At 42.7% G+C, this 25,800-nt stretch overlaps 1 protein-coding gene across 8 annotated transcripts in view; it reads left to right on the top strand.

Moving 5' to 3' along the window:
• LOC147114284 (protocadherin beta-15-like) overlaps positions 1-25,800 on the top strand; it is a 196,607-nt gene that overhangs the window by 140,273 nt on the left and 30,534 nt on the right. Inside the window, exon 1 of one of the 8 annotated variants that reach the window (XM_085995969.1) lies at positions 1,401-5,036. The exons of 6 other annotated variants lie outside the window; for them this stretch is intronic. In XM_085995969.1, coding sequence (XP_085852095.1) covers positions 2,568-5,036 — 2,469 coding nt within the window. In that variant the 5' untranslated portion in view covers positions 1,401-2,567. Of the gene's footprint in view, positions 1-1,400; positions 5,037-13,969; positions 17,457-25,800 lie in introns of those variants that run through there. One more of the 8 variants, XM_085995973.1, reaches the window with a different exon arrangement.

Below are 25,800 nucleotides of genomic sequence, written 5' to 3'. Positions count from 1 at the left end.
TGGCACTCAAAGATGATCCCAGACTACTGCGTTGTTCTGGAGGAGATTGAGACCTACTAATGTTTGATATGCTACAGCCAAATCTGGTGATGTATTTCTAATCCAGGTATGCGCCAGACATGCTCAGGTTTCAACCGGTGGACTTGCGGAAATAAAGATTTCTGCTATATCCCGGGGAACAAAGTCATGGGAGGCACTGACGGATTTTTTTGTGGAATCTACCATTCATGTAAGGTAGTGGTTCAGCAAATGAAGAGCTGCGTAAGTGTCATCGTGAATGGAGGGACCAAGACAAGGTAGTTGGGAGTGTGCCAGTGCATTTGTAAATTATATATGTGTAAAGAAGTGGCGGTGAAACTGAATAGGGACATTTGGGTGATAAGGGATCCTAAGAAGAGGTTCGAAGTGACCTTGTTAATGATCAAGACCATGAAAGCAGAGTGGCCACGTAAGCTGGCGATTTCGAGGTAGTGCTCATGCGCATGGGTAGGAGAATTTATAGGGAGGCCTCAATGAGATTAAATTGTGAAGGCAGATAGCAAAGCGAGCTGATATGTAGATTGCAATCAATCAGGATGCACATTCGCTTATTGATGAGGCTGAAATGATGTCAGTGAAGTAGGGGAAAGGATCAGAATCGAAATTGACGATGAGGACCGTGCCAACAACATAGAAGTTTGGGTGGGACAGTTGTTAAAGCATAAATCCTAATAATTAGCTTTTTGCAACGGATAATATATCGCCAACCCATAGCCAAATTTCAGTCAATGCTAGAACGTAAGTATAATAATCTACAATCTGCTGTGAATGACAAGGGCCCTGTTCCTAACTAAAGAGACATTCTGAAGGCAAAGGCCGAGGTTAATATTCTTGACATAAATGATTATTGATGCACCGAACGTCTAAGCGAGCATGCTGGCGCAGATGAGCGCGCTTTGAAGAACATTGGTGAGGTTAGTCCCCAGCACACAACCTGTGGAGGAAGTACGATCAGAGACAAAGATTGGATGGTTGTAATTGTTCCTTTTAAGGAGGCATTGGCAGTGGCCTTGATGGATCAGTAAGAGAATGCCGAGAAGCAGAGAGTGTATTTATCAGAATAGACAAGGGGGATATAATCGAGTACGGAGTTAAGCGCGGCTCCAAATTGCAAACATTCGTGTTGCAGGGCATTGACTTTTAGATGCAGTGGTATGCCAATGTTCTTGTCCTGATTTATCACACCAACCATCCATTTAGCTTTCCTCTGTGAAATTTCAGGTAACGTTATTGTTTATCAGAGCTGTGAATCCACAAGCAGAATAAACACATTTCAGGTAAGTATCTGCATCCGCCAAGATATTCAATTTTCTGACTCTGCATTGGATCCTATATTCCTGTGCATAAGCTAGCAGCTGTTGCAGTTTATTCCCTTTTCAACAGACCGATAAACACCTTCCGATGGCTTGTTTGGTGAAGGCAACATGTTGAAACTTACAGATAACAACAAACTCCTAATTCAGAATGTTATTGAAAATGCATCAAGTTAGGTAACAAATCCCAAGAATTATTTATATTCAGAATTAATACTGAGTGACGCTCAGCTAGGAAGAATGGAATTATTCAACAATGCTTATCACAGTGCAGGCTACAATAATAGTGTACCAAACCAACAAGGCAGCATTTCTTGCCCATCCCCAGTTGTCCTGTAAAAGTTGTGGTGGGTCTTCTCCTTGAAACTCTAAAGTTCTTGTGGCGCAGGAGCTTTTATTGCAAACAGGAACTGACAAAAGAAACAAAATCTTTTTACTGATGAGTAATTATCCGCATTATTATGAAGAAGCCCGTGATATTTCATTCAAGTCTGGTAAAGCAGATAGTCAGGTCTGAGAAACATTATACATTAACGAACTCGCATGTACAGACCGATGTTAAGGAGACAAAAATAAATCAAACAAGCGTGTAAACCATCTGCCAAAGCAACTCGAAAAAGTGTTTTCTTGCACTAGATTGTTTCTGGTTGACATACCTAAGGATTGATGAACAACAATAGTCAAAAGGAATGGTGATCAGAAGCGTGAAATATAACCCTAATTAGGTTGCACGTCAATGCGGATATCACATAAATCATATCATAAATATTGCGCAGCACCAGGATTTAAAGTTGCACAACGTTAAATGCATAAAGCAATTCTTCCGGTCTTCAGTAGAGGCAGTATTGCTTTAAGAGTGTTTGCTGTTATTATTGGCCGAGTCTCTTTGTGTCGCTGTCTACCAATGAGATGAGGAAATGTGGCTGGAGATCCAGCACCACTCCCCCTACACCACACACTGCGCAGTAGCGAAGAAACAAAAAGCATTCGTCGTCCCACTAGCTCGATTCACATCTAAGAAACCCGAGAAAATCGAAGGATATCTGTACAAATAACCTTGGCGATTGCGACAGAGACCTCGCTACGTTGTACGAAGCATAAGGCTTGTCATCTGGATAAACAAGGTAATAAATAATTACGTTCTCGTCGTTACATCAAGCGGCCTACAGCTCATCTGAGAATCTGGCAGTTATATTTGCAGTACTCTGATCCAGAATGGCCTTCTTGCTCAACAGCCGAGTGCCACAATGGCCTGTTCTTTATCTGATACTCATATATCTTTCCGACTCAGTACGTGGCAGCATTCGCTACTCAATTCCTGAAGAATTAGAGCTTGGTGCCTTTGTTGGAAATATTGCTAAGGACCTAGGGTTAGATGTTAAACAGTTGTTCGAGCGCAGGTTTCGGATTGCATCTGAAAACAAAAAAGAATATCTAGCCGTGAATTTAAATACTGGAATTTTGTTCGTAAAAGAAAAAATAGACAGGGAACAACTTTGTGAACAAGGCCCCACTTGCGTATTTATCTTAGAGGCTGTGATTGAAAATCCTCTTAAGATATATCGTACTGAAGTTGACATTCTCGACATAAATGACAACGCGCCCGTATTCCAGAGAAGCGAGGTTAACTTAGAAATATTAGAATTGACGCCGGTCGGATCGAGCTTCCCACTCCAGAGCGCTCGGGACCCGGACGCAGGAACCAACAGTGTTCGCTCCTACCAACTAAGCCCGAACCAGCATTTCATTTTGAAATCACAGTCAGACAGCGAACAAACTGACATCCCAGTACTCGTGCTGGAACGACCCCTAGACCGGGAGCAACAACCGACTCATCGATTAACACTGACGGCGTTTGATGGCGGAAACCCGGAGAAATTCGGGACCACCCAGATTATAATCATTGTGCTTGATGTGAACGACAATGTCCCGGTTTGCGAACAGAACGTTTATCAAATCACCACTGCCGAGAATGTGCCCAAAGATACTTTGATTGTGAAAGTATCCGCGGTGGATATGGACGAAGGCCTAAACGGTGAGGTAATCTATTCTTTCAGCGATCACACTCCTGAGAAAGTGCGTGAGGTATTTAGCTTGGATTCAACAAACGGGGAGATCAGAGTAACCGGCAGCGTGGACTTTGAAGAAGCAGAAAATTATCAGATTTCGGTACAAGCTAAGGACAGAGGCCCATATGCAGTGGCAGTATATTGTAAAGTTTTGCTAATGGTTACTGATGTTAATGATAATTATCCTCAAATAATAACAACTTATACGTCAAGCACGATCCCAGAAGACGTTTCACCTGAAACTACAGTAGCTGTTTTAAGAGTTACAGACCGAGATTCTGGAAATAGAGCAGATGTTTATTGCAGGATCCCCAGAGATATCCCTTTTAAGCTTAACACCTCTTCTAATAACCACTACAGGTTAGTCACTCACGGTGATATAGATCGTGAAAAGGTGCCATACTACAACATCACCGTTACATGTACGGATACAGGCTCCCCTCCCCTCTCTACCAACAAAACCATCCGAGTTCAAGTCTCAGATATAAATGACAACGCGCCACGCTTTACGCAGCCTTCCTTCACCATGAATGTAACAGAAAATAATGTTATTGGTGCTTCAATTGGTTCCGTGTCAGCCTTTGATCCGGATTCCAATCAGAATGCGGAGCTGACATATTCTATTTTGGACAGCCTGGTACACGGTTTGCCTGCAGCCACTCTCGTCTCAATAAACTCGGCCAGTGGTGTGATGTTTGCTCACCGCTCTTTTGATTATGAGCAACTTCAAACGTTTAAAATCGGTGTACAAGTGAAGGATGCTGGATCCCCTCCGTTCAGCAGTAATGTAACTGTGAATGTGATCATCGTAGATCAGAATGATAATGCCCCTGTGATCGTGTCACCTTTGCCAAGTAAAGGGTCCGCAACAGAGGAAACAATACCAAGATCTGCCGACTCGGGTTACTTGGTTGCAAAAGTGATAGCCTCTGATGCCGATTCTGGACAGAACGCTGAACTTTCCTACCAACTCCGTCAGCCCACTGATCAAAGTTTGTTTACTGTGGCTCTTGAAACAGGAGAAATCTGGACAATTCGCCGCTTTAGGTATAAAGATTCACTGAGGCAAAAAATCGTAATTTTGGTGAGGGACAATGGAACCCCACCCCTTTCATCTGCACTCACCATCAATGTATCAGTGCAGGATGATACTACAGACAATGCATCTAATATCGGCATGTTGGGGATCACAAGTCCATGGAAATACGATTTAAAATTTTATTTAATGATTGCTTTTGGCTCGACCTCATTCCTATTACTTGTGGCGATTGTAATCCTCGGTATTAAGGTGCACAAAGGCAGAAATGGAAATATTAGTTTCTGTTGCTGTTGGAACACGGCGTGTTTTCTCCGGAGGGATTCGCTCCACGGAATCCAAAAGGCTCGTGTGAATCTTCAAATACCACCCAATTATACAGAGGTGTATGATAGCGGGACCCTCCCACAGTCGTTTCGCTATGACCTGTGTCAAGATTCAGCCATGAACGATTTCATGTTTCTAAAGCTACATGGTGCGACCGCGCCTATGATTAATATCAAGACTGGCTCTTGTGTCGCTGCAGAACTTGAAAAGGCATCAAACTGTACGAGTAGGGAAACCACTGAATTTCACGAGGTGAGTGCTGCACTTTTAAAATGTTACGCTTCGCTTATCACGTTAGAATGTACGGTAGTGCAGCAGTTATGCTGCTGGACAAGTAATCGAGAGGTCTGAAATAGCAATGGCGGTCTGAGAATTTGATTGCACTTAAAATACATTTCGAAATAAAAATAAATCTGCTTTCAGTAAATGTGACCATTAAGCTGTCGGATGTCTAATGAACCCAATTAATGAATAACGTAACTAATGTCAATCAGGGAAGGAAACTTACTTTTCTTCCCCATTTTGGCTTATATGTGCCTCAAGAGCTACAACAACGTAGTTGACTCTTAACAGTAAGAGCAACTGGGATGGGTACAGAGTAGGCCATTCAGCCCTTCCATTCTGATCCACAATTATATCATAGAAACATAGAAATTTACGACACATGAGGAGGCCATTCGGCCCATCCTGTCTGCGCCAGCCTAATCCCACTTTCCAGCTCTTGGTCCATAGCCTTGCAGTTTACGATACTTCAAGTGCATATCCATGTAAAATTTAAATGTGATGAGGGTTTCGCCTATCATCCTTTCAGGCAATGAAATCCAGACCACCACCGCTCTCTGGTGAAATAAATCCCCCTCAACTCTCCTCTATTCCTTCGACCAATTGCTTTAAATCTATGCACCCTGGTTATTGAGCCCTCTGCTAAAGAATATAGGTGCTTACTATCCACTCTATCTAGGCCCCTCATTCTTTTATAAACCTCAATTAAGTCTCTCCTCAGCCTCCTCTTTTCCAAGGAACACTACCCCAGCCTATCCAATCTTTCCTCATAGCCAAAATACTCCAGTCCTGGCAACTTCCTCCACAATCGCCTCTGTGTCTCTCTAGTGCAATCACATCTTTCCTTTAATGTGGTGACCAGAGCTGTACGCGGTACTCTAGCTGAGGCCTAACTAGTGTTTTTACAGTTCTAGCATAACTCCCTGCTTTTATATTCTGTGACTCGGCTAATAAAGAAAAGTATCCCATATGCCTTCTTAACCATCTTATCTATTTGTCCTGCTACCTTCAGAGATCTGTGGACATGCACTCTAAGGTCCCTCTGTTCTTCTACACTTTTCGGTATCCTACCATTAATTGTGTTTATCCTTGCCTTGTTAACCCTCCCCAAATGCATTAACTCACTTCTCCGAATTGAATTCCATTTGCCACTTTTCTGCCCACCTGACTAGTCCATTGATATCTTCCTGCAGTCTACAGCTCTCTCCCTCAATATCAACCACATGGCCAATTTTTGTATCATCTGCAAACTTCCTAATCATGCCTCATACATTGACGTCTAAATCATTGATGTACGCCACAAAAAGCAGGAGAGCCTAGTACTGAGCCCGTGGATCCCCACTGGAAACAGCCTTTCTGTCACAAAAGTAACCGTCGACCATTACACTTTGCTTTCTGCCACTGAGTCAATTTTGGATCCAACTTGCCACTTTCACTTGGGCCCCACGGGCTTTTACTTATTGACCAACCTGCCATGCTTTCCATAGGCCTTGCTAAAATCCATGTAGGCTACATCAAATACACTACCCTCATTGACCCTCCTCGATACCTCTTCAAGAAATTCAATCAAAATAGTCAGACAACCTGCTCTGAAACTCTGTCCCATTTACACGCCTTTCTTCCATATCCCTTGATATCTTTAATTATAAAAACAAAATTCTATGGAAGTCAGTCTGGAAAGATTGAAGATTAATAAAACTAGGCATCAGCTGTTGATCGCGCTGATCTAACTAAATACCTCAGTCTGAACTACCTAGCTGAAGAAAAGTCCTATATCTTGCGATTATATTGGTTGTACCTGAAATATATTTAACTTAAAACTGTGCACTCCCGATTCTTTAGGAATAATAAAGCATTGGCCCAGAAATTTGGGTCGGGGGCTTCCCGCAGGTGTAAGCCCCCGACCTGCACTTACCTTGTGCGCTGGCCATTGTGCTGTGAGCCCCCGTGGAATTCTGATCCTGGGCCTGCTCCAACTGCCGGCACGCAGTACTTGCGTATCCCAGGGGCGCAGTTAGTTCGATGCATCCCCTGGGATCACGTGGGCCATGGGGAGCCAATCGGAGCAGGGACTGCTTCATTCATAAGTTAGACAGGAAGGGCTGTCAAACTTATAAATACTATAAGCCCCAAAACATCACTAAATCTTCAAATAAACTTTTTAAAAATCACATTTTTTAAATAAACTATAAATTACATGAAATAATTATTTAAAACAATGTCAAATTATTGAAAAAAATAATTTTATCTTCTAACGGGGCTAAAAATAAACTTACCTTTCTTTAAAGTATTTACAAATAATAAACCTGTGGAAAAAATGTTTTAATTTTAATTAATTCATCACTTACCTTGTAAAAAGCATGGCTTGAGACTGCTTTTTATATGTGTAGCTCCTGGAGACTTACCCTCCTGGGAAAACCTGCAAAAAAAATGGAAGTTCGATGCGCACGCACTGCCTCTCCTGCGCCCGCGTTCGAACTCTGAACCCCTTCTTTCAGGGGAACGGAAGTGCCCGTTTCCTGCGCATGCACAGTGCATGCAGGAAACCGGCACTTCCATTGCGCTTACGGGTTAGTACCCCATGGATACTCACCCGTGGAGACCCGAATTTCTGGGCCAATACATTGCCAATGAGAAAGGAAAAGTAGCGCATTGAAGGAATTGCAGTTAAGTCAATAACGGTTCAGATCTTAGTGCGTATGAGAGATGGGATAAAAATGAATATAGTGATGGAATGATAAATGTAAATTAGCAAGGGAAACAGAAGAACATGAGTAGAGCTACTTGGAAAACATAAGCAAATAAGAATTTGGAGCACGAGTAGGCCTGCTCCGCCATTCAATAAGATCATGGCTGATCTTTGACCTCAACTCCACTTTCCTGCCTATGCCCATATCCCTTAATTCTTCTGAGTCCAAAAATCTAACTATCTCAGCCTTGAATATACTGAACGACTAAGCATCCCCAGTACTTTGGGGCAGCGAATCCCCAGGGTTCACAACCCTGTGAGTGAAGAAATTCCTCCTAATTCCTGTCTTAAACGACTGGCCCCTTATCCTGAGACTATGCCCCCTAGTTTTAGACTCTCCAGCCAGGGGAAACAATCTCTCAGCATCTGCCCTGTCAATCCCCCTCAAAATCTTATATGCTTCAATGAGTTCACCTCTCATACTTCTAAACTCCAGAGAGTATAGGGCCAACCTACTCAATCTCTTCTCATAGGACAACCCTCTCATCCCAGGGTTCTGTCTAGTGAACATTAAAGGCACCGACTCTAAGGTAAGTATATCCTTCCTCACATAAAGAGACCAAAACTGCACACAGTACTCCAGTTGTGGTCTCAACAGAGCCCTGTGCAATTGTAGCAAGACTTCCTTACATTTGTACTCCAAAACTCTAGCAATAAATGCCACATGCCATTTGACTTCCTGATCACTTGCTGTACCTGCATGCTAACTTTCAATGTTTCTTTTACTAGGCCACCCAAATCTCTCTTTACACCAACATTTAATATATCCTCACCACTTAAAAATGTTCTATTTTTGTATTCTTCCCTGCCTAAACCTTTTCACCTCGCTACCTCTCTTTTGTCCTTTAAGACGCTCCTTAGAACCTACCAGTTTGACCAAGCTGTAGGTCGCCTGTCCTCATTTCTCCTTATGTGGCTCTGTGTCAAATATTGTGTCTTTTAGTACTCCTGTGAAGCGCCTTGGGACGTTTTACTACGTTAAAGGCACTATATAAATACAAGTTGTTGTTGTTGTTCCTACCAATATGAATAACGTCACATTTCCCCACATTATACTCCACTACAACCTTATTGCCCATTCACTTAAACTTTCACTATCCATTTACAGGCTCGTTATGTCCTCCTCACATCTTACTTTTCCACCTAACTTTGTATCATCAGCAAATTTTATTATATTGCACTCGGACCCTTCAGCTAATCATTAATATGTATTGTAAATAGCTGAGGCCCAAGCACTGATGCTTGCAGCACCTCGCTAGTTACAGTCTGCCAATCGAAGAATGACACATTTATACCTACTCTCAGTTTTTATCTGTTAACCAATCCTTTATCCAAAAAGATAGGAGGCCTGTTAAGGAAAAGTTAATTAAGAAATTAACAAGCAAAATGGAAGGAAAAGGCATTATCGAGAATAAATCTGTCAATGTTGATGCACTGAAAAGGATATGCAAAGCATCACAACTGAAGTTGTGTGGTAGTGCCACTAATTAGAGTGGATGGACATTGTTTTACTGCCTTAAAAGAAACTTGGTTTCTTTGGTAGAGGGCTTGGAATCCAAATATTCACTGATATCAGCCTTTGAGACTTCCAAATGCCAAATTCTATTGGAAAAAACCGACAAAAAAATACCTATCAAATGCTCATTCTATACGTGGCACAGTATTCCTTCCTTGCTCAGTTCCTACAACAATCACCATGCCTAGTGGTGTTGTAAAATTAATCCATAGTAATAATCCAGTTATGGTGTGTAAAATAGAAAATAACCCAAATTATAGTGACCATGTTATCAATGCAACTGACATATTTGGATTTTCAGAAGACATTCGATAAGTTGCCGCACAAGAGGCTGTTAAAAAAAATTAGGGTTCATGGGATTGGGCGTAATATATTAGCATGAATTGAGGATTGGTTAATTGACAGAAAACAGAGAGTAGGAATAAATGGGTCATTTTCGGGTTGGCAGGCTGTAACTAGTGGGGTACTGCAAGGATCAGTGCTTGTGCCTCAGCTATTCACAATCTATATCAATGATTTGGATGAGGGGACCAAATTTAATATATCCAAGTTTGCTGATGAAATAAAGATGGTTGATCATGTAATTTGTGAGGAGGATGCAAAGTGGCTTCAGGCGGATATAGAAAAGCTAAGTGAGTGGGCAAGATCATGGCAAATGGAATATAATGTGGAGAAATGGGAAGTTATCGACTTTGGTAGGAAAAACAGAAAAGCAGAGTATTTTTTAAATGGTGAGAGATTGGGAAGTGTTGGTGTTCAGAGAGACCTCGGTGTCCTTGTACATGAATCACTGAAAGTTAACATAGAAACATAGAAGATAGGTGCAGGTGTAGGCCATTCGGCCCCTCGAGCCTGTTCCGCCATTTAATGAGACCATGGCTGATCATCCAAATTCAGTGCCCTGTCCCTGCTTTCTCCCCATATCACTTGAACCCTTTAGCCTTAAGAAACATATCTAACTCCTTCTTAAATATATTTAATAAGTTGGCCTCAACTGCCTTGTGTGGTAGAGAATTCCACTCAGAGGTTCACCACTCTCTGGGTGAAGAAATTCCTCCTTATCTCATGCAGGCACAGCAAGAAATTAGGAGAGCAAGTGGCACGTTGGCCTTTATTACAAGAGGATTTGAGTCTGAGTAAAGACGTCTTACTGCAATTATATAGGGCACTGGTGAGATCACACCTGGTGTATTGTGTACAGTTTTGATCTCCTTATCTAAGGAAGGATATACTTGCCATAGAGAGTGTGCAACGAAGATTCACCATAGTAATTCCTGGGATGGGGGGATTGTCCTATGAGGAGAGATTGAGTAGACTAGGCCTATATTCTCTAGAGGTTAGAAGAATGAGAAGTGATCTCATTGAAACATACAACATTCTTACAGGGCTTGATAGGGTAGATGCAGGAAGGATGTTTCCCCTGGCTGGGCAGTCTAGAACTAGGGGGCACAGTTTCAGAATTAGGGGCCGGCCATTTAGGACTGACATGAGGAGACATTTCTTCATTCAGAGGGTGGTGATTTTTTGGAATTCTCTATTCCAAAGGGCTTTGGAGGCTCAGTGGTTGTGTATATTCAAGCCAGAGATCGATAGCTTTTTGGATATTAAGGGAATCAAGGGATATGGGAATAGAGCAGGAAAGTGGCGTTGCAGTAGAGGATCTGCCATGACCTTATTGAATGGTGGAGCAGGTACGAGGGCCCAAATGGCCTACTCTTGCTCCTATTTCTTATGTTCTTATTTAAGTAGTTCTGCAAATAGACAGAAACAGAAAATATTGAATATTCAAGACAACATTTTGAGGGACAGAAATAACCAAGGCATTGAGTATCAAAAGCTTATGTTAGGAGTAAATTCTAACGAAGCTGTTGCATTATTGAAATATTTGAGATGAAAGATGACTTTTTCGTTAAGGAACGTAACTGATCTGCAGTTCCTAATTGGGGAATTTAGAGTGAGAAGATAACTCTGGCAGATTATTGCCACAGAAGAGTTGATGCAGTTCGAGAATAGGTACTCAGTGAAGCCTAATGAAGCAGACAGTTAAAATGCGATCTAATAACTATTTAATGCCTTTATCACGAAAAACGAAATACAGAGAAGGCAAGAAGTTGGATATGTGCAATTAATGTGTAAAACCCCTGGAGTCTACCTTTAATTCTGTTAAATTGTCTCACGCTGTTACGCTCTCGACATTGCGCTGTGAATAATAGTTGGGGAATTGTTAGAGTTTGTTCGAGTATCCTCGCTCTAATATTTCAGTAAATATTGCGCTTTCGATGTAGCGCTAAACTGTTCTTGTGTTTAGCGACAACCGAGTAATTGCTGAAAACAGTCGTCAATGTTTCATCACATGAATAGTTTAACTAGCATATCGAGATATGTTTATGCATTTATATATAGCCTTTAAAGTAGAAAAGCGCTCAAAAGTGCGAGGAAGAAAATGTACACAGAGACAAGGAATAAGATATTAGGAGCAGGACCAAAAGCTTGGTGTAAGAGGAGGTTTTTAGGAATGCTCCTGAACGAGATGCGGGGGCTCTAAAGGAATGATGTCCAATGTGTGACTTATAAAGCAACGTGCTCAGTGTCACAGAGAATGTCTTTCAAGATTTGGATTGGAGCCGTTTCGATTGCATGGGAGGGTGAAAATTAATTAGACGGAATCAAACAGAAAGTTCAATATCGATGCCTTATGGATTTGGGTGACAACAATTCTTTGGAGATAAGAGGGTAATTGGAGATGGGTGCTATTTTACAACAGCAGAGCGTACACGGCTGGATTACTTAAGGACAGGTGCGGCGCTGGTAATTTAAAAAAGGAGAGGCTTCGTGCTTGTGGATAGAGGAGCCATTTACAATACTAGCTAGCATGAGAGCCAGGAGGTTCAGTTGTCCCCGGGTTTGTGGTATAGCGATCGAATGGGATCATGGAAGAAAGTGGTTTGTCTGGAGACAAAGGAGCTTTCAGGTGGCTTGGGACGAAATGAGAAAGAAACGAGACAGAAGCAGGAGCTTATTGGGTCGATGTTGCAGTTAGTTGTGACTGTGGATGACCATGGAAGTGAGGTTTAAGAAGCTGGTTGAGAATTGGGAAATTGAACCAGGGACTATACTTCATTCAAAGATGATCCCAGACTACTGCGTTGTTTTGGAGGAGATTGAGACCTACTATTGTTTGATATGCTACAGCTAAATCTGGTGATGTTTTGCTAATCCAGGTATGCGCCAGACATGCTCAGGTTCCAACTGGTGGACTTGTAAAAGTAAAGATTTCTGCTATATCCCGGGCAATGAAGCCATGGGAGGTACTGATGGATTTTTTGTGGAATCTGCCATTCATGTAAGGTAGTGGTTCATCAAATCAACAGCTGCGTAAATGTCATTGTGAATGGGGTCTCAAGACAAGGTAGTTGGGAGTGTGCAAGTGCAGTTGCAAACTACATTTGTGTGAAGAGGTGGCGTCGAAACTAAGTAGGGACATTTGGGTGGTAAGGGATCCCAAGAAGGGGTTCGAGATGGCCTTGTTAATGATCATGACCATGAAAGCAGAGTGGCCACGTAAGCTGGCGATTTCGAGGTAGTGCTCATGCGTATGGGTAGGAGAATTTATAGGGAGGACTCGATGACTGTAAATTAGGAAGACAGAGAGCAAAGGGAGCTGATATGGAGGTTGCAATCAAACAGGATGCACATTCGCTTATTGATGAGGCTGAAATGATGCCAGCGAAGTAAGTGAAAGGATCAAAATCGAAATTGACGATGAGGACCATGCCAAAAACATAGAAGTTTGGGTGGGACAGTTGTTAAAGCATAAATCCTAACAATTAGGTTTTTGTAACGGATAATATATCGCCAACCCATAGCCAAACTTCAGTCATGTCTAGAACGTAAGTATAATAATCTAGAATCTGGTATGAATAACAAGGGCCTTGTTCCTAACTAAAGAGACATTGTGAAGGCAAAGGCCGAGGTTGATATTCTCGACATAAATGATTATTGATCCACCGAACGTCTAAGGGAGCGAAGATGAGCGTGCTGTGAAGAACGTTGGTGAGATAAGTCCTCAGCACGCAACCTGGGGAGGAAGTACGATCAGAGACAAAGATTGCATGGTTGTAATTGTTCCTTTTAAGGAGGCATTGGCAGTGGCCTTGATGGATCTGTAAGAGAATGCCAAGAGGCAGAGAGTGTATTTATCAGAATATACAAGGGGGATATAGTCGAGTACGGAGTTAAGCGCAGCTCCAAATTGCAAAGATTTGTGTTGCACGGCATTGAATTTAAGATGCCGTGGTACGCCAATGTTCTTGTCCTGATTTATCACATCAACCACCCATTTAGCTTTCCTCTGTGAAATTTCAGGTAACGTTATTGTTTATCAGAGCTGTGAATCCTCAAGCAGCATAAACACATTTCAGGTAAGTATCTGCATCCGCCAAGATATTCAATTTTCTGACTCTGCATTGGATCCTATATTCCTGTGCATATGCAAACAGCTGTTGCAGTTTATTCCCTTTTCAACAGACTGACAAACACCTTCTGATGGCTTGTTTGGTGAAGGCAACATGTTCAAACTTATAGATAACAACAAACTCCTAATTAGGAATGTTGTTGAAAATGCATCAAGTTAGGTATCGAATCCCAAGAATGATTTATACTCAGAATTAATACTGAGTGATGCTCACCTAGGAAGAATGGAATTATTCAACAATGCATATCACAGTGCAGGCTACAATAATAGTGTACCAAACCAACAAGGCAGCATTTCTTGCCCATCCCCAGTTGCCCTGTAAAAGTTTTGGTGGCTCTTCTCTTTGAAACTCTATATTTCTCGTGCAAACAAGAACTGGCAAAAGAAACAAAATGTTTCTACTGATCAGTAATTATCCGCATTATTGTGAAGAAGTCTGTGACATTTTATTCAAATCTGGTAAAGCAGATAGTCAGGGCTGAGACACATTATACATTAACGTCCTCGCATGTACAGACCGATGTTATGGTGACAAAATAATAAATCAAACAAGCGTGTAAATCATCTGCCAAAGCAACTCGAAAATATGTTGTCTTGCACTAGATTGTTTTTAGTTGAAATACCCAAGGATTGAAGAACAACAATAGTCAAAAGCAATGGCGTTCAGAAGCGTGAACAATAACCCTAATTAGGTTGCACGTCAATGCGGATATCACATAAATCATATCATAAATATTGTGCAGCACCGGGATTTAAAGTTGCACAACGTTAAATGCGCAAAGCAATTCTTCCGATCGTCAGTAGAGGCAGTATTGCTTTAAGAGTGTTTGCTGTTATTATTGGCCCAGTCTCTTTGTCTCGCTGTCTACCAATGAGGTGAGGAAATGTGGCTGGAGATCCAGCACCACTCCCCCTACACCACACACTGCGCAGTAGCGAAGAAACAAAAAGCATTCATCGTCCCACTCGCTCGAGTCACATCTAAGAAACCCGAGAAAATCGAAGGAAATTTGTACAAATAACGTTGGCGATTGTGACAGAGACCTCTCTACGTTGTATGAAATATAAAGCTTGTCATCTGGATAAACAAGGTAATCAACAAATACGTTCTCGTCGTTACATCAAGCGGCCTGCAATTCATCTGAGAATCTGGCAGTTATATTTGCAGTACTCTGATCCAGAATGGCCTTCTTGCTCAAAAGCCGAGTGTCACAATGGCCCGTCCTTTACCTGATAGTCATATATCTTTCCGACTCAGTCCGTGGTAACATTCGCTACTCAATTCCTGAAGAATTAGAGCTTGGTGCCTTTGTTGGAAATATTGCTACGGACCTAGGGTTAGATGTTAAACAGCTGTTCGAGCGCAGGTTTCGGATTGCATCTGAAAACAAAAAAGAATATCTAGCCGTGAATTTAAAAACTGGAATTTTGTTCATAAAAGAAAAAATAGACAGGGAACAGTTTTGTGAACAAGGCCTCACTTGCGTATTTATCTTAGAGGCTGTGATTGAAAATCCTCTTAAGATATATCGTATTGTATTTGACATTCTCGACATAAATGACAACGCGCCCGTGTTTCAGAGAAGCGAGGTTAACCTGGAAATATTAGAATTGACGCCGGTTGGAACGAGCTTCCCACTCCAGAGCGCTCGGGACCCGGACGCGGGAACCAACAGTGTTCGCTCCTACCAACTGAAGCCAAACCAGCATTTCACTTTGAAATCACGGTCAGACAACGAACAAACTGACATCCCAGAACTCGTGCTGGAACGACCCCTAGACCGGGAGCAACAACCGACTCACCGATTAACACTGACGGCGTTTGATGGCGGAAACCCGGAGCAATTCGGGACCACCCAGATTATAATCACAGTGCTTGATGTGAACGACAATGCCCCGGTTTGCGAACAGGACGTTTATCAAATCACCACGGCCGAGAATGTCCCCAAAGATACTTTGATTGTGAAAGTAACAGCGGTGGATATGGACGAAGGCCTAAACGGTGAGGTAATCTATTCTTTCAGCGATCACACTCCCGATGAAGTGCGTGAGGTCTTTAGCTTGGATTCAACAAACGGGGAGATCAGAGTAACCGGCCTCGTGGACTTTGAAGAAGCAGAAAATTATCAGATTTCGGTACAAGCTAAGGACAGAGGTCCATATCCACTGCCAGTATATTGTAAAGTTTTGCTAATGGTTACTGATGTTAATGATAATTATCCTCAAATAATAACAAGTTATACGTCGAGCACGATACCAGAAGACGCTTCACCGGACACTGCAGTAGCTGTTTTAAGAGTTACAGACCGGGATTCTGAAAATAGAGCAAATGTTTATTGCAGGATCCCCAGAGATATTCCTTTTAAGCTGAACACCACTTTTAACAACTACTACACGTTAGTGATCCACGGTGATATAGATCGGGAAAAGGTGCCAGACTACAACATTACCGTTACATGTACGGATACAGGCTCCCCTCCTCTCTCGACCAACAAAACCATCCGTGTTCAAGTCTCAGATATAAATGACAACGCGCCGCGCTTTACGCAGCCTTCCTTCACCATGTATGTGACAGAAAATAATGTTATTGGTGCTGCAATTGGTTCTGTGTCAGCCTTTGATCCGGATTCCAATCAGAATGCCGAACTGACATATTCTATTTTGGATAGCCTGATACACGGTTTGCCTGCAGCCACTCTCGTCTCAATAAACTCGACCAGTGGTGTGATGTTCGCTCACCGCTCTTTTGATTATGAACAACTGGAAACGTTTCAAATCCGTGTGCAAGTGAAGGACGCTGGATCCCCTCCGCTCAGCAGTAACGTAACTGTGAATGTGGTCATCGTAGATCAGAATGATAATGCCCCAGTGATCGTGTCACCTTTGCCAAGTAAAGGGTCGGCAGCAGAGGACACAATACCAAGATCTGCCGACTCCGGCTACTTGGTTGCAAAAGTGACAGCCACTGATGCCGATTCTGGACAGAACGCTGAACTTTCCTACCAACTCCGTCAGCCCACCGATCAAAGTCTGTTTACTGTGGCGCCTGAAACAGGAGAAATCTGGACAATTCGCCGCTTTAGGCATAAAGATTCACTCAGGCAAACAATCGTAATTTTGGTGAGGGACAATGGAACCCCATCCCTTTCAGCTACACTCACCATCAATGTATCAGTGCAGGATGATGCTACAGAAAATGTATCTAATATCGGCATGTTGTGGACCTCTGGTCCATGGAAATACGATTTAAAATTTTACTTAATGATTGCTTTTGGTTCGACCTCATTTCTATTGCTTGTGGCGATTGTAATTCTCGGTATTAAGGTGCACAGAGGTAGAAATGGAATTAATAGTTACTGTTGCTGTTGGAACACATCATACTTTTCGAGAAGGAATTCGTTCCATGGAATTCAAAAGGCTAGTGTGAATCTTCAAATACCACCCGGTTACACAGAGGCGTGTGATAGCGGGACCCTCCCACAACAATATCGCTATGAAGTATATCCTGATCCAGCTATGAATGATTTCATGTTTCTAAAGTTATATGGTTCGGCCGCACCCATGATTAATGTCAAGAATGGCACATGTGTCGTTGCAGAACATGGAAAGGCATCAAACTCTGCGAGCAGGGATACTCCTGGGTTTCACGAGGTGAGAGGCATGTTGACTTTAAAATGTTAAGAAGAAATAAAGATGTAAAGGAGGAAGGAGAACTGGGCTTATAAACTGAAACAAAATTTCAGGCTAGTTACACAAAATATTGGCGTTGGTGCTCAAACAGATTTTGTAAGAAATGTAGAATCTGCTAGGAACATTGACCTGATTCAATCATACATTGGTTAGTATCATCACCAAAAAATACATAGCAATTGAAGGGGTAACATTACATGGAATGCGCAACATTGTATTCATAGGAATAAGTCGTATAAGTACTATAACTCTTCAGTTTTACTAAGCATATTTACTTTACTGACCTTAACCTGGCAGTGATTACTTGGTGATCTGACTAAATAGGTAAGTCTGAACGATTCAACTAAATAAAAACAAACTAACTCTGGCGATTCCATTGTTTTAAATTACAATGAAACTATTAACACAAATATTATTTCAGCATTTTCAAGACAGTTACGCATTTATATTAGTGAGATGGGAGGAAAATTAAAAGTGCAGTAAGGAAGGAATACTACAAGACAAGGAGTATATTGGTACATGTAACAGATGGGTTCAGAATAAGTATTATAAAGGCGGCGAATATAAGATAAAAGGGAGGGGCATGGAGAGAAATGGAAAGAGTTGTCTCAGTCAGGTAGGGGAGATGTTCAGGACGATGACTGCGAACAAAGGGATCCGAAACTTAAAATAGAAATTTGCTGATGATTATAAATTGTCAACATTGAAAGTGTTTATATGCATGCACAAAGCATTAGGCAAAAGGTTGGAGAACTCCATGCACTAATTAGAATTATAAACTTGACAGAAACCTGGCTTTGACAGAAAGACTGTGAACTAACAAAGTATGACTATAAAATGTTGAGGAAATATAAAGAATAAAAAGGTAAGGGAGAGCTGCCATATTAATTTAAACAAATTTACAGCCATAAAAGGCAAGTATGTTTTTAATTAATAGAGATGGTGCTCAGACTGGAGGGAGTTCACAAATAATATGGGGTATCTGGTTATTAGGCAGATAAAAACTGCGACACAAATAGGTAAATTGAAAGGCAGCAAAGAGAGTCATATGACAACAAACGGAATTTGATGGAAACTTTTGTTTTGCTTACAGTGCTATATTTACCAAATACAATTAAATCTACCTCAAAGACATCATAATTTTAGTGCATTTGTATATCATTCCACTGTTCACTATTTAAACGAAAACATTATCCCATTGATATTAAACCGATAATGATTGGATTAAAATAAAATGTAACGTGAACGTTTTAAACCTTCGCCCCTTGTTTTATATGAACGTATTTTCTGGCGTATTAGATAGTGACCAACTGCTTCCCACACGACAAAATGGAATAGCTTAGGTTTCAATCTGTATAATCCAGATCAAATGAATTAAGCATATGCAGTTTTTCAACCAATCATTCGAATTGTGTTAACTTGTTGTAAGAAGTGGGGAAAGGTTTATTAATTTATTACCAACGTGTTAGCTAACTTTGTGCTTTCTAAGTACAGGACACATGTCTCGATGTTTAGCCTGGTCTTATCTAAGAACAGTGGTCATTCATTGTCATAATCCTTTTACTACCATGACCATAGGATTGTGCGCATGTACTTATAAACCTTGCCGTTTATAATTTCGACGAGCTGGCTAAAAAATGTTGCAGCATTTTAAGGAACCTACATTTTGTCTCTTCGGTGTAAAACATTTTATACTTGCAAAACTCTACTTTGGAATATCAAAATAATTTATTATTGTGCGTAAACGTGTTTATGACAACTAATTAATCACTCTTTACGGAATACTGGACCATAGAAAATAATTATACTAATACAGTACCTATTCACATGGGCTTTTCAGTCGGCCTTTGTACGCACAGTGGTGAGGCGTGTTGGCGGGCTCTTCCACCCGACGCAATGACCTCTTGGCCGTCTAGCATTACTTTTGACCTCAAACGTCTTGCTATAAGTGAGGTGAGTTTCCTGCCCTCCGCCTGAGAGTGACGTCAGTCTGGGGATAGAAAAATACTGGGTCCTGCTGTAGTGGGAAGAAGAAATATGTATTTACCTATTAAATTTTCAGTGCTTTTAGTGGGTCCTGCGAAGGCAAATTTCTAAGAGCAAATGCATAGGTTTTGCTTACAGTTATGGATACGCAGTAGTTTGCGCTCCCAAGTTGCTTTCTGCCACCACTCTTCCCCAAACCCACCCAAAAACTGGCGAGCACATGTTATCAATTGGGGTAGGGAAAGGCTAATTGATTTGACAGTGCAGCTCCTTTTCAGTATTAGTAATTGAAAGGAACAAAAGGAATAGCTGAAGATAACAGTTGTGATTTGTAAGTAACATTCGTCATCTGCAGGGCGATTTTACTTTGGCGAATGTTTGGACTGCTGTGAGTTTTCTTCTATATCTTTCTGGGTGAGAATTTGTAATCGGTAAGTTGAGGGATGTCAGTGCTCGGCAGTGGAATGTCATAACTACTGTTGCAATCCAGTCACAATCTAAAATTATCCTGCAATCAACTAGACATATGCAGCCCACAGGAAGCACTCACTGACGGTTCCAGTGCTACCTTTCATGCGCCATTAACTAGAAAGAAACACAAGTGTCTAGGCGTGACTCTCGGCTCCCAGGATAGTCTGTCCTGCTGAGTCTTTAGTCTACGTGGCTGAAAACGCCAATGGAGTAGCACAGTACTACAGATTGTATCCACTCCTCTTCCGTGGCCCTGAAACTTAACTACCGATGTATTCCAAATTAATTATTCGTTTCCACATTCGACCAACCACGTGGTATGTCACTACGAACCTGCAAGTTTAGTTACAATTTTTGATGATCTGTGAGGCTCCGTATTCACCAAAATCATTCCAAATAAGTATCGTTCAGCTGGAAAGATATTTGATTTCTTGAGCCTGCCTTAGATTGGGTAATGTTATAAAGCTTATTCGAACAGTAACTAATTTGTATACTGATACATAGCATCCGATGGCTGAGTAGCTGAAGTCAACATATAAAATCAAGCCTTCTTGCTTCCTTGCCCACTCCCTCCTGAGTTAACTTATCTTAGCCATGCGATGCAAGAGGTCTCACTGGATGGGGGGAAACCAGCACAGCAATTCGCATTCCTTCTGATATCTAGTGATTGGCACTGGAGAATTTGTGCGTGCAAGGTGAGCACAATCCAGAGCTAGTCTTTGATGAACTCCATGTTCGAATACCCTGCCAGATCTGAGTTCCCAATTGAAGAATGCCACTTTGGTAATATAGCAGAAGTCTATAGACTTTCCATAAATCCTTACCCACATGAATCAGGGACTTCAGAGGGGGGTAGAAAATTGGAGATATTTATTCTTAAACAGAACTTCACTGCGGTTTGTTTGATACAACTATAATGTTACCATTAATTTACATTTCAACTTTGCAAAGCAGTTTGGTTTGGTGGGGATATTTCAGTTGTAGTGCGAATGCAACTTGATATTGAAACAAAGCAGATTGTTTTGTAAACAGATAACAGGTCAGTCAGCATGTGTAGAGAGCGCAGACTGGTTCATATTTTCAGATGCAGCCTTTCGACAAAACTAAAAAAGTGAACGATGAACAAATATTCTAATAAAATCAGTTGAAGAGGAAGAAGATTTCTATTTGGAATGATTTCTAACTTGGTTAAAAGAGGAGATGAATAGATGCTTGCAGCGATCTTTACATCAGACAATAGAAAGAAAGGCTTGATCAGAGAAGTGGGTATTAAGGAGCATCTTAAAGAAGGTGAGGTGGAGAGGAGGAGCGATTTAGGGACTAAATTTCAGAGCATAGGGCATAGACAGCTAAAGCAGAGACCACCAATGATGGGGTGAAGGAAGTTAGAGATGCACTAAAGACCAGAGTTGGGGGAGTGCAGAGTTTTTGGAGGGTTGTACAGCCAACGGAGTTTATAGCGATATTGATGCGAAGCCATGGAGGGATTTGAACATGAAGATGAGAATTTCAAAGCCTAAACAAGTGTGATCAAGGTGTTTGTGGTCCGGGAGCTAAAGTAAGTCAGTGAGCACAGTGAGCATGGAAGAATGGGACTTGGTGGAGCAGAGAGTTTGGGGTGGAGATATTTTCGTAGGGCTGCAGAAAATCACAGGGATCGAAATCGGACGAGGCCATGAATGGATTTAAGCACACAACTGTGAGCATTTCAAATGCAATGCGTTAACTGACTGGAAGCCAAGTGAGGCAGTAAGGGCAGACGAGTACGATTTGGTGCAGCATAGGATACGAACAGCAGAGTTTTTGATTAGTTTAACGTTATGCAGGGTAGATGGTAGGAGGGGTCATTAGAAATTCGAGTCTGTAGCTGCCAAAGGCCTGGAGCAGGTTTTCTCGGTGGGCTGAGGTAGGGGTGGAGGCAGGTAATGTTTTGCAGGTGGCCTTTGTGTTGAAGAGGCTTTGTGGAAATGATTGGAAAAAATGCATTTCATTATCTGTGTATTAGAGCTTGCAATCAGATTATCCCAGATGGTTTCACATAGGACAATTACAGTAATCAGTATAAAACTAAATTTATTATACCAACCTCGACTGTAAATGTATCCGTGACAAGGACAGGTAAAGAAAATGCTCAAATTCCGTGTGCCAAGTCGGCCCCTAAGGAGGCTGGCTAATAAAATGCAGCAGTTAAGTAACCTTTGTGGTGGATAATTCTATATTCAGAATAAATATGCTGATATTTGGCTAGTTAGAACTGGATTATGCAACTAATCTTTTAATGGTTGTAGGTTACTGTAATCCTCGCTTTAATTCTATCTTATACTTGAAGTATCTTCGGAAGGCCTCAGAGCATTAATCCATGTACGGACAACTGAAGGCAAGCTACTGAATTGTTCTGATTCTGGTTATAAAATAGGCAAAAATATATACCCATCAAATAAAAAGAAAGTAAATAAATATAGCGCTTTGCACGTCCTCAAGTCGTTCTAACACGCCAATTAATACCTTTGAAGTGTAGTCATTCTGATACTGTAGCCAAATGTGGCGGCAGACCAAGGTCCCACAAACAGCCATGAGATAAATCACCAGCCAATCTATTTTCCCCGTGACAGTGGGGGGGGGGGGGGGGACCTGGTCTGCTTTTCTACAAATGATCCCATGACATATCTTACCATCCACAGAGATGGGGCCTCCCTTTAACGTCTCATCCAAAAAGGCGGCACTTCCACCAGTGCAGGACTCATTCAATATTGCACTAAAGTGTCAGCGTCGATGATGTGTTTCAGCCTCTGAAGTGTTGCTCAAAGCCGTACGCTTCTGGCTCAGAGGTGCGAGTGCTACCACTGAGCCACGGCTGATATCTAATTAATGTTTGGAGTCACACGAAACCAGGTTATAGTCCAACAGCTTTATTTGAAATCACAAGCTTTCGGAGCGCTGCTCCTTCTTCAGGTGAAGTGGAGAAATGCATAAAGACACAGCTTATATAGTCAGAGAATCATGTCAGATGTTTACAGGTAACCTTTCCAACTGCCATTTATCACACCTCGGCAGAGAGATAATCACAGCAGTCAAAGGTGTGAATGGTGTCCAAACAGGTCAGTCAGGGAAACATTACATCAAAGAATAATGAGGTGGGGTCACATGGGGTCAAATATTGCAGATGCTGGGGTCTGTATGAAAAACAAAAAAACAGACAAAAAACATTTTTTTTGGCTGGAAATCACAGCAGGTCCGGCCGCATCTGTGTAGAGAGAACAAGCCAATGTCGACTCGAGTCTGGATGACCCTGCATCAGGTGGGGTTACATGTAGCGTGACATGAACCCAAGATCTCGGTTAAGGCCGTCCTCATGGGTGCGGAACTTGGCTATCAGTTTCTGCTTGACGATTTTGCGTTGTCGTGTGTCTCGAAGGCCACCTTGGAGAATGCTTACCCGAAGATCGGAGGCTGAATGTCCTTGACTGCTGAAGTGTTCCCCGACTAGGAGGGAACACTCCTGCCTGGTGATTGTTGCGCGGTGTCCATTCATCCATTGTCACAGTGTCTGCATGGTCTCGCCGATGTACCATGCTCCGGGGCATCCTTTCCTGCAACGTATGAGGTAGACAACGTTGGCCGAGTCACATGAGTATGTACCATGTACCTGGTGGGTGGTGTCCTCACGTGTGATGATGGTATCTGTGTTGATGATCTGGCATGTCTTGCAGAGGTTGCTGTGGCAGGGTTGTGTGGTGTCGTGGTCGCTGTTCTCCTGAAAGCTGGGTAATTTGCTGCGAACGATGGTCTGTTTGAGGTTAGACGGCTGTTTGAAAGCGAGTAGTGGAGGCGTGGGGATGGCCTTAGCGAGGTGTTCGTCATCATCGATGACATGTTGAAGGCTGCGAAGAACATGGCGTAGTTTCTCCGCTCCGGGGAAGTACTGGACGACGAAGGGTACTCTGTTTGTTGTGTCCCGTGTTTGTCTTCTGAAGAGGTCTATGCGATTTTTCGCTGTGGCCCGTCGGAGCTGTCGATCGACGACTCGAGCGTCATATCCCGTTCTTACAAGGGCGTCTTTCAGTGTCTGTAGGTGTCCATCGCGTTCCTCCTCGTCTGAGCAGATCCTGTGTATTCGCAGGGCTTGTCCATAGGGGATGGCTTCTTTAACGTGGTTAGGGTGGAAGCTGGAGAAGTGAAGCATCGTGAGGTTGTCCGTGGGCTTGCGGTAGAGTGAAGTGCTGAGGTGTCCGTCTTTGATGGAGATTCGTGTGTCCAGGAATGAGACTGATTCTGAGGAGTAGTCCATGGTGAGTTTGATGGTGGGATGGAACTTGTTGATGTTATCGTGTAGTCTTTTCAGTGATTCTTCGCCGTGGGTCCATAGGAAGAAAATGTCGTCGATGTATCTGGTGTATAGCGTTGGTTGGAGATCCTGTGCAGCGAAGAAGTCTTGCTCGAACTTGTGCATGAAGATGTTTGCGTATTGGGGTGCGAATTTGGTCCCCATGGCTGTTCCGTGTGTTTGGGTAAAGAACTGGTTGTCGAAGGTGAAGACATTGTGGTCAAGGATGAAGCGGATGAGTTGTAGGATGGCGTCTGGAGATTGGCTGTTGTTGGTGTTGAGTACTGAGGCTGTCGCAGCGATGCCGTCATCGTGGGGGATACTGGTGTAGAGTGCCGAGACGTCCATCGTGGCGAGGAGTGTTCCTGGTTCAACTGGTCCGTGGGTGCTGAGCTTCTGTAAGAAGTCTGTAGTGTCACGACAGAAGCTGGGGGTTCCCTGTACGATGGGTTTCAGGATGCCCTCGACATATCCAGAGAGGTTCTCACACAGGGTTCCGTTGCCTGATGCGATAGGATGTCCAGGTGTGTTGGCTTTGTGTATCTTTGGGAGGCAGTAGAAGTCTCCCACGCGGGGAGTACGTGGGATGAGAGCATGTAGGATGCTTTGAAGGTGTGGATCGAAGGTTTTGATCAGTCTGTTGAGTTGGCGGGTGTGTTCTTTGGTCGCATCTGCGGGTAACTGTCTGTAGTGTTCCTGGTTGTCCAGTTGTCGGTATACTTCTTTGCAATAGTCCGTTCTGTTCTGTATGACGATGGCACCTCCTTTGTCTACTGGTTTGATGACGATGTTGCGGTTGGTCTTGAGAGCGTGGATGGCGTTGCGTTGTGCTCGGGTGACATTCTGGACTGTCTTGTGAGTGCGGCTGATGAATCTGGCGTTGATGCATCTCCTGACAGCTTGAGCATACATGTCAAGCTTAGGGCAGCGACCCTCCAGAGGGGTCCAATTTGACTCTTTCTTCTTCAGTTGCTGCACTGCGGATCCCTCTGTCTGCTGTTCCGGATCATTGATTGTCTCATTGGGTTCGCTGCTGACATCTTGGGATTTGTGGAAGAATTCCTGGAGCCTCATTTTCCTGATGAATTCCTCTGTGTCTGCTGCGAGACCGATGGGGTGCATTTTGGTGGTGGGGCAGAAATTGAGCCCTCGGCTGAGAACTTCAATTTCGTCTGGTTGAAGGGTGTGGTCGGACAGGTTGACGATGGATTTCCCTGTGGTTTCAACCATGGTACCGGGGGAGGCTTGGTTGCTGCTGCTGGTGATGCCAAGTTTCTCAAGCTTCCTGTTCTTGGTGTGCATGTAGGTAGCGTAGTTCCGTTGCCTTGTTTGTTTGGCGGTGTCTCGTAGCTGGTCTGCTGCGTCCTGAGCACAGGCTGAGAACATGGACTCCATCTCAGTTTCGAGGTTGCGGCGTCTGCTGTAGAGTTGGTGTACGAGATGGTTGAGGAGTGTGCGAGAGGTACGACGGCAAAGTCTCTCAGCGTAGTCTGTGTTGTAGGTCGACTTGAGTGGGTTAGTGAT

This window comes from Somniosus microcephalus, chromosome 8 (genome assembly GCF_052327205.1).
Source record: "Somniosus microcephalus isolate GS21.2 chromosome 8, FLI_Smic_1.0, whole genome shotgun sequence".
NCBI classification, from domain to species: domain Eukaryota; kingdom Metazoa; phylum Chordata; class Chondrichthyes; order Squaliformes; family Somniosidae; genus Somniosus; species Somniosus microcephalus.
The sequence above is the reverse complement of the archived record's forward strand: the minus strand, read 5'-3'. Positions and strand labels throughout refer to the sequence as shown.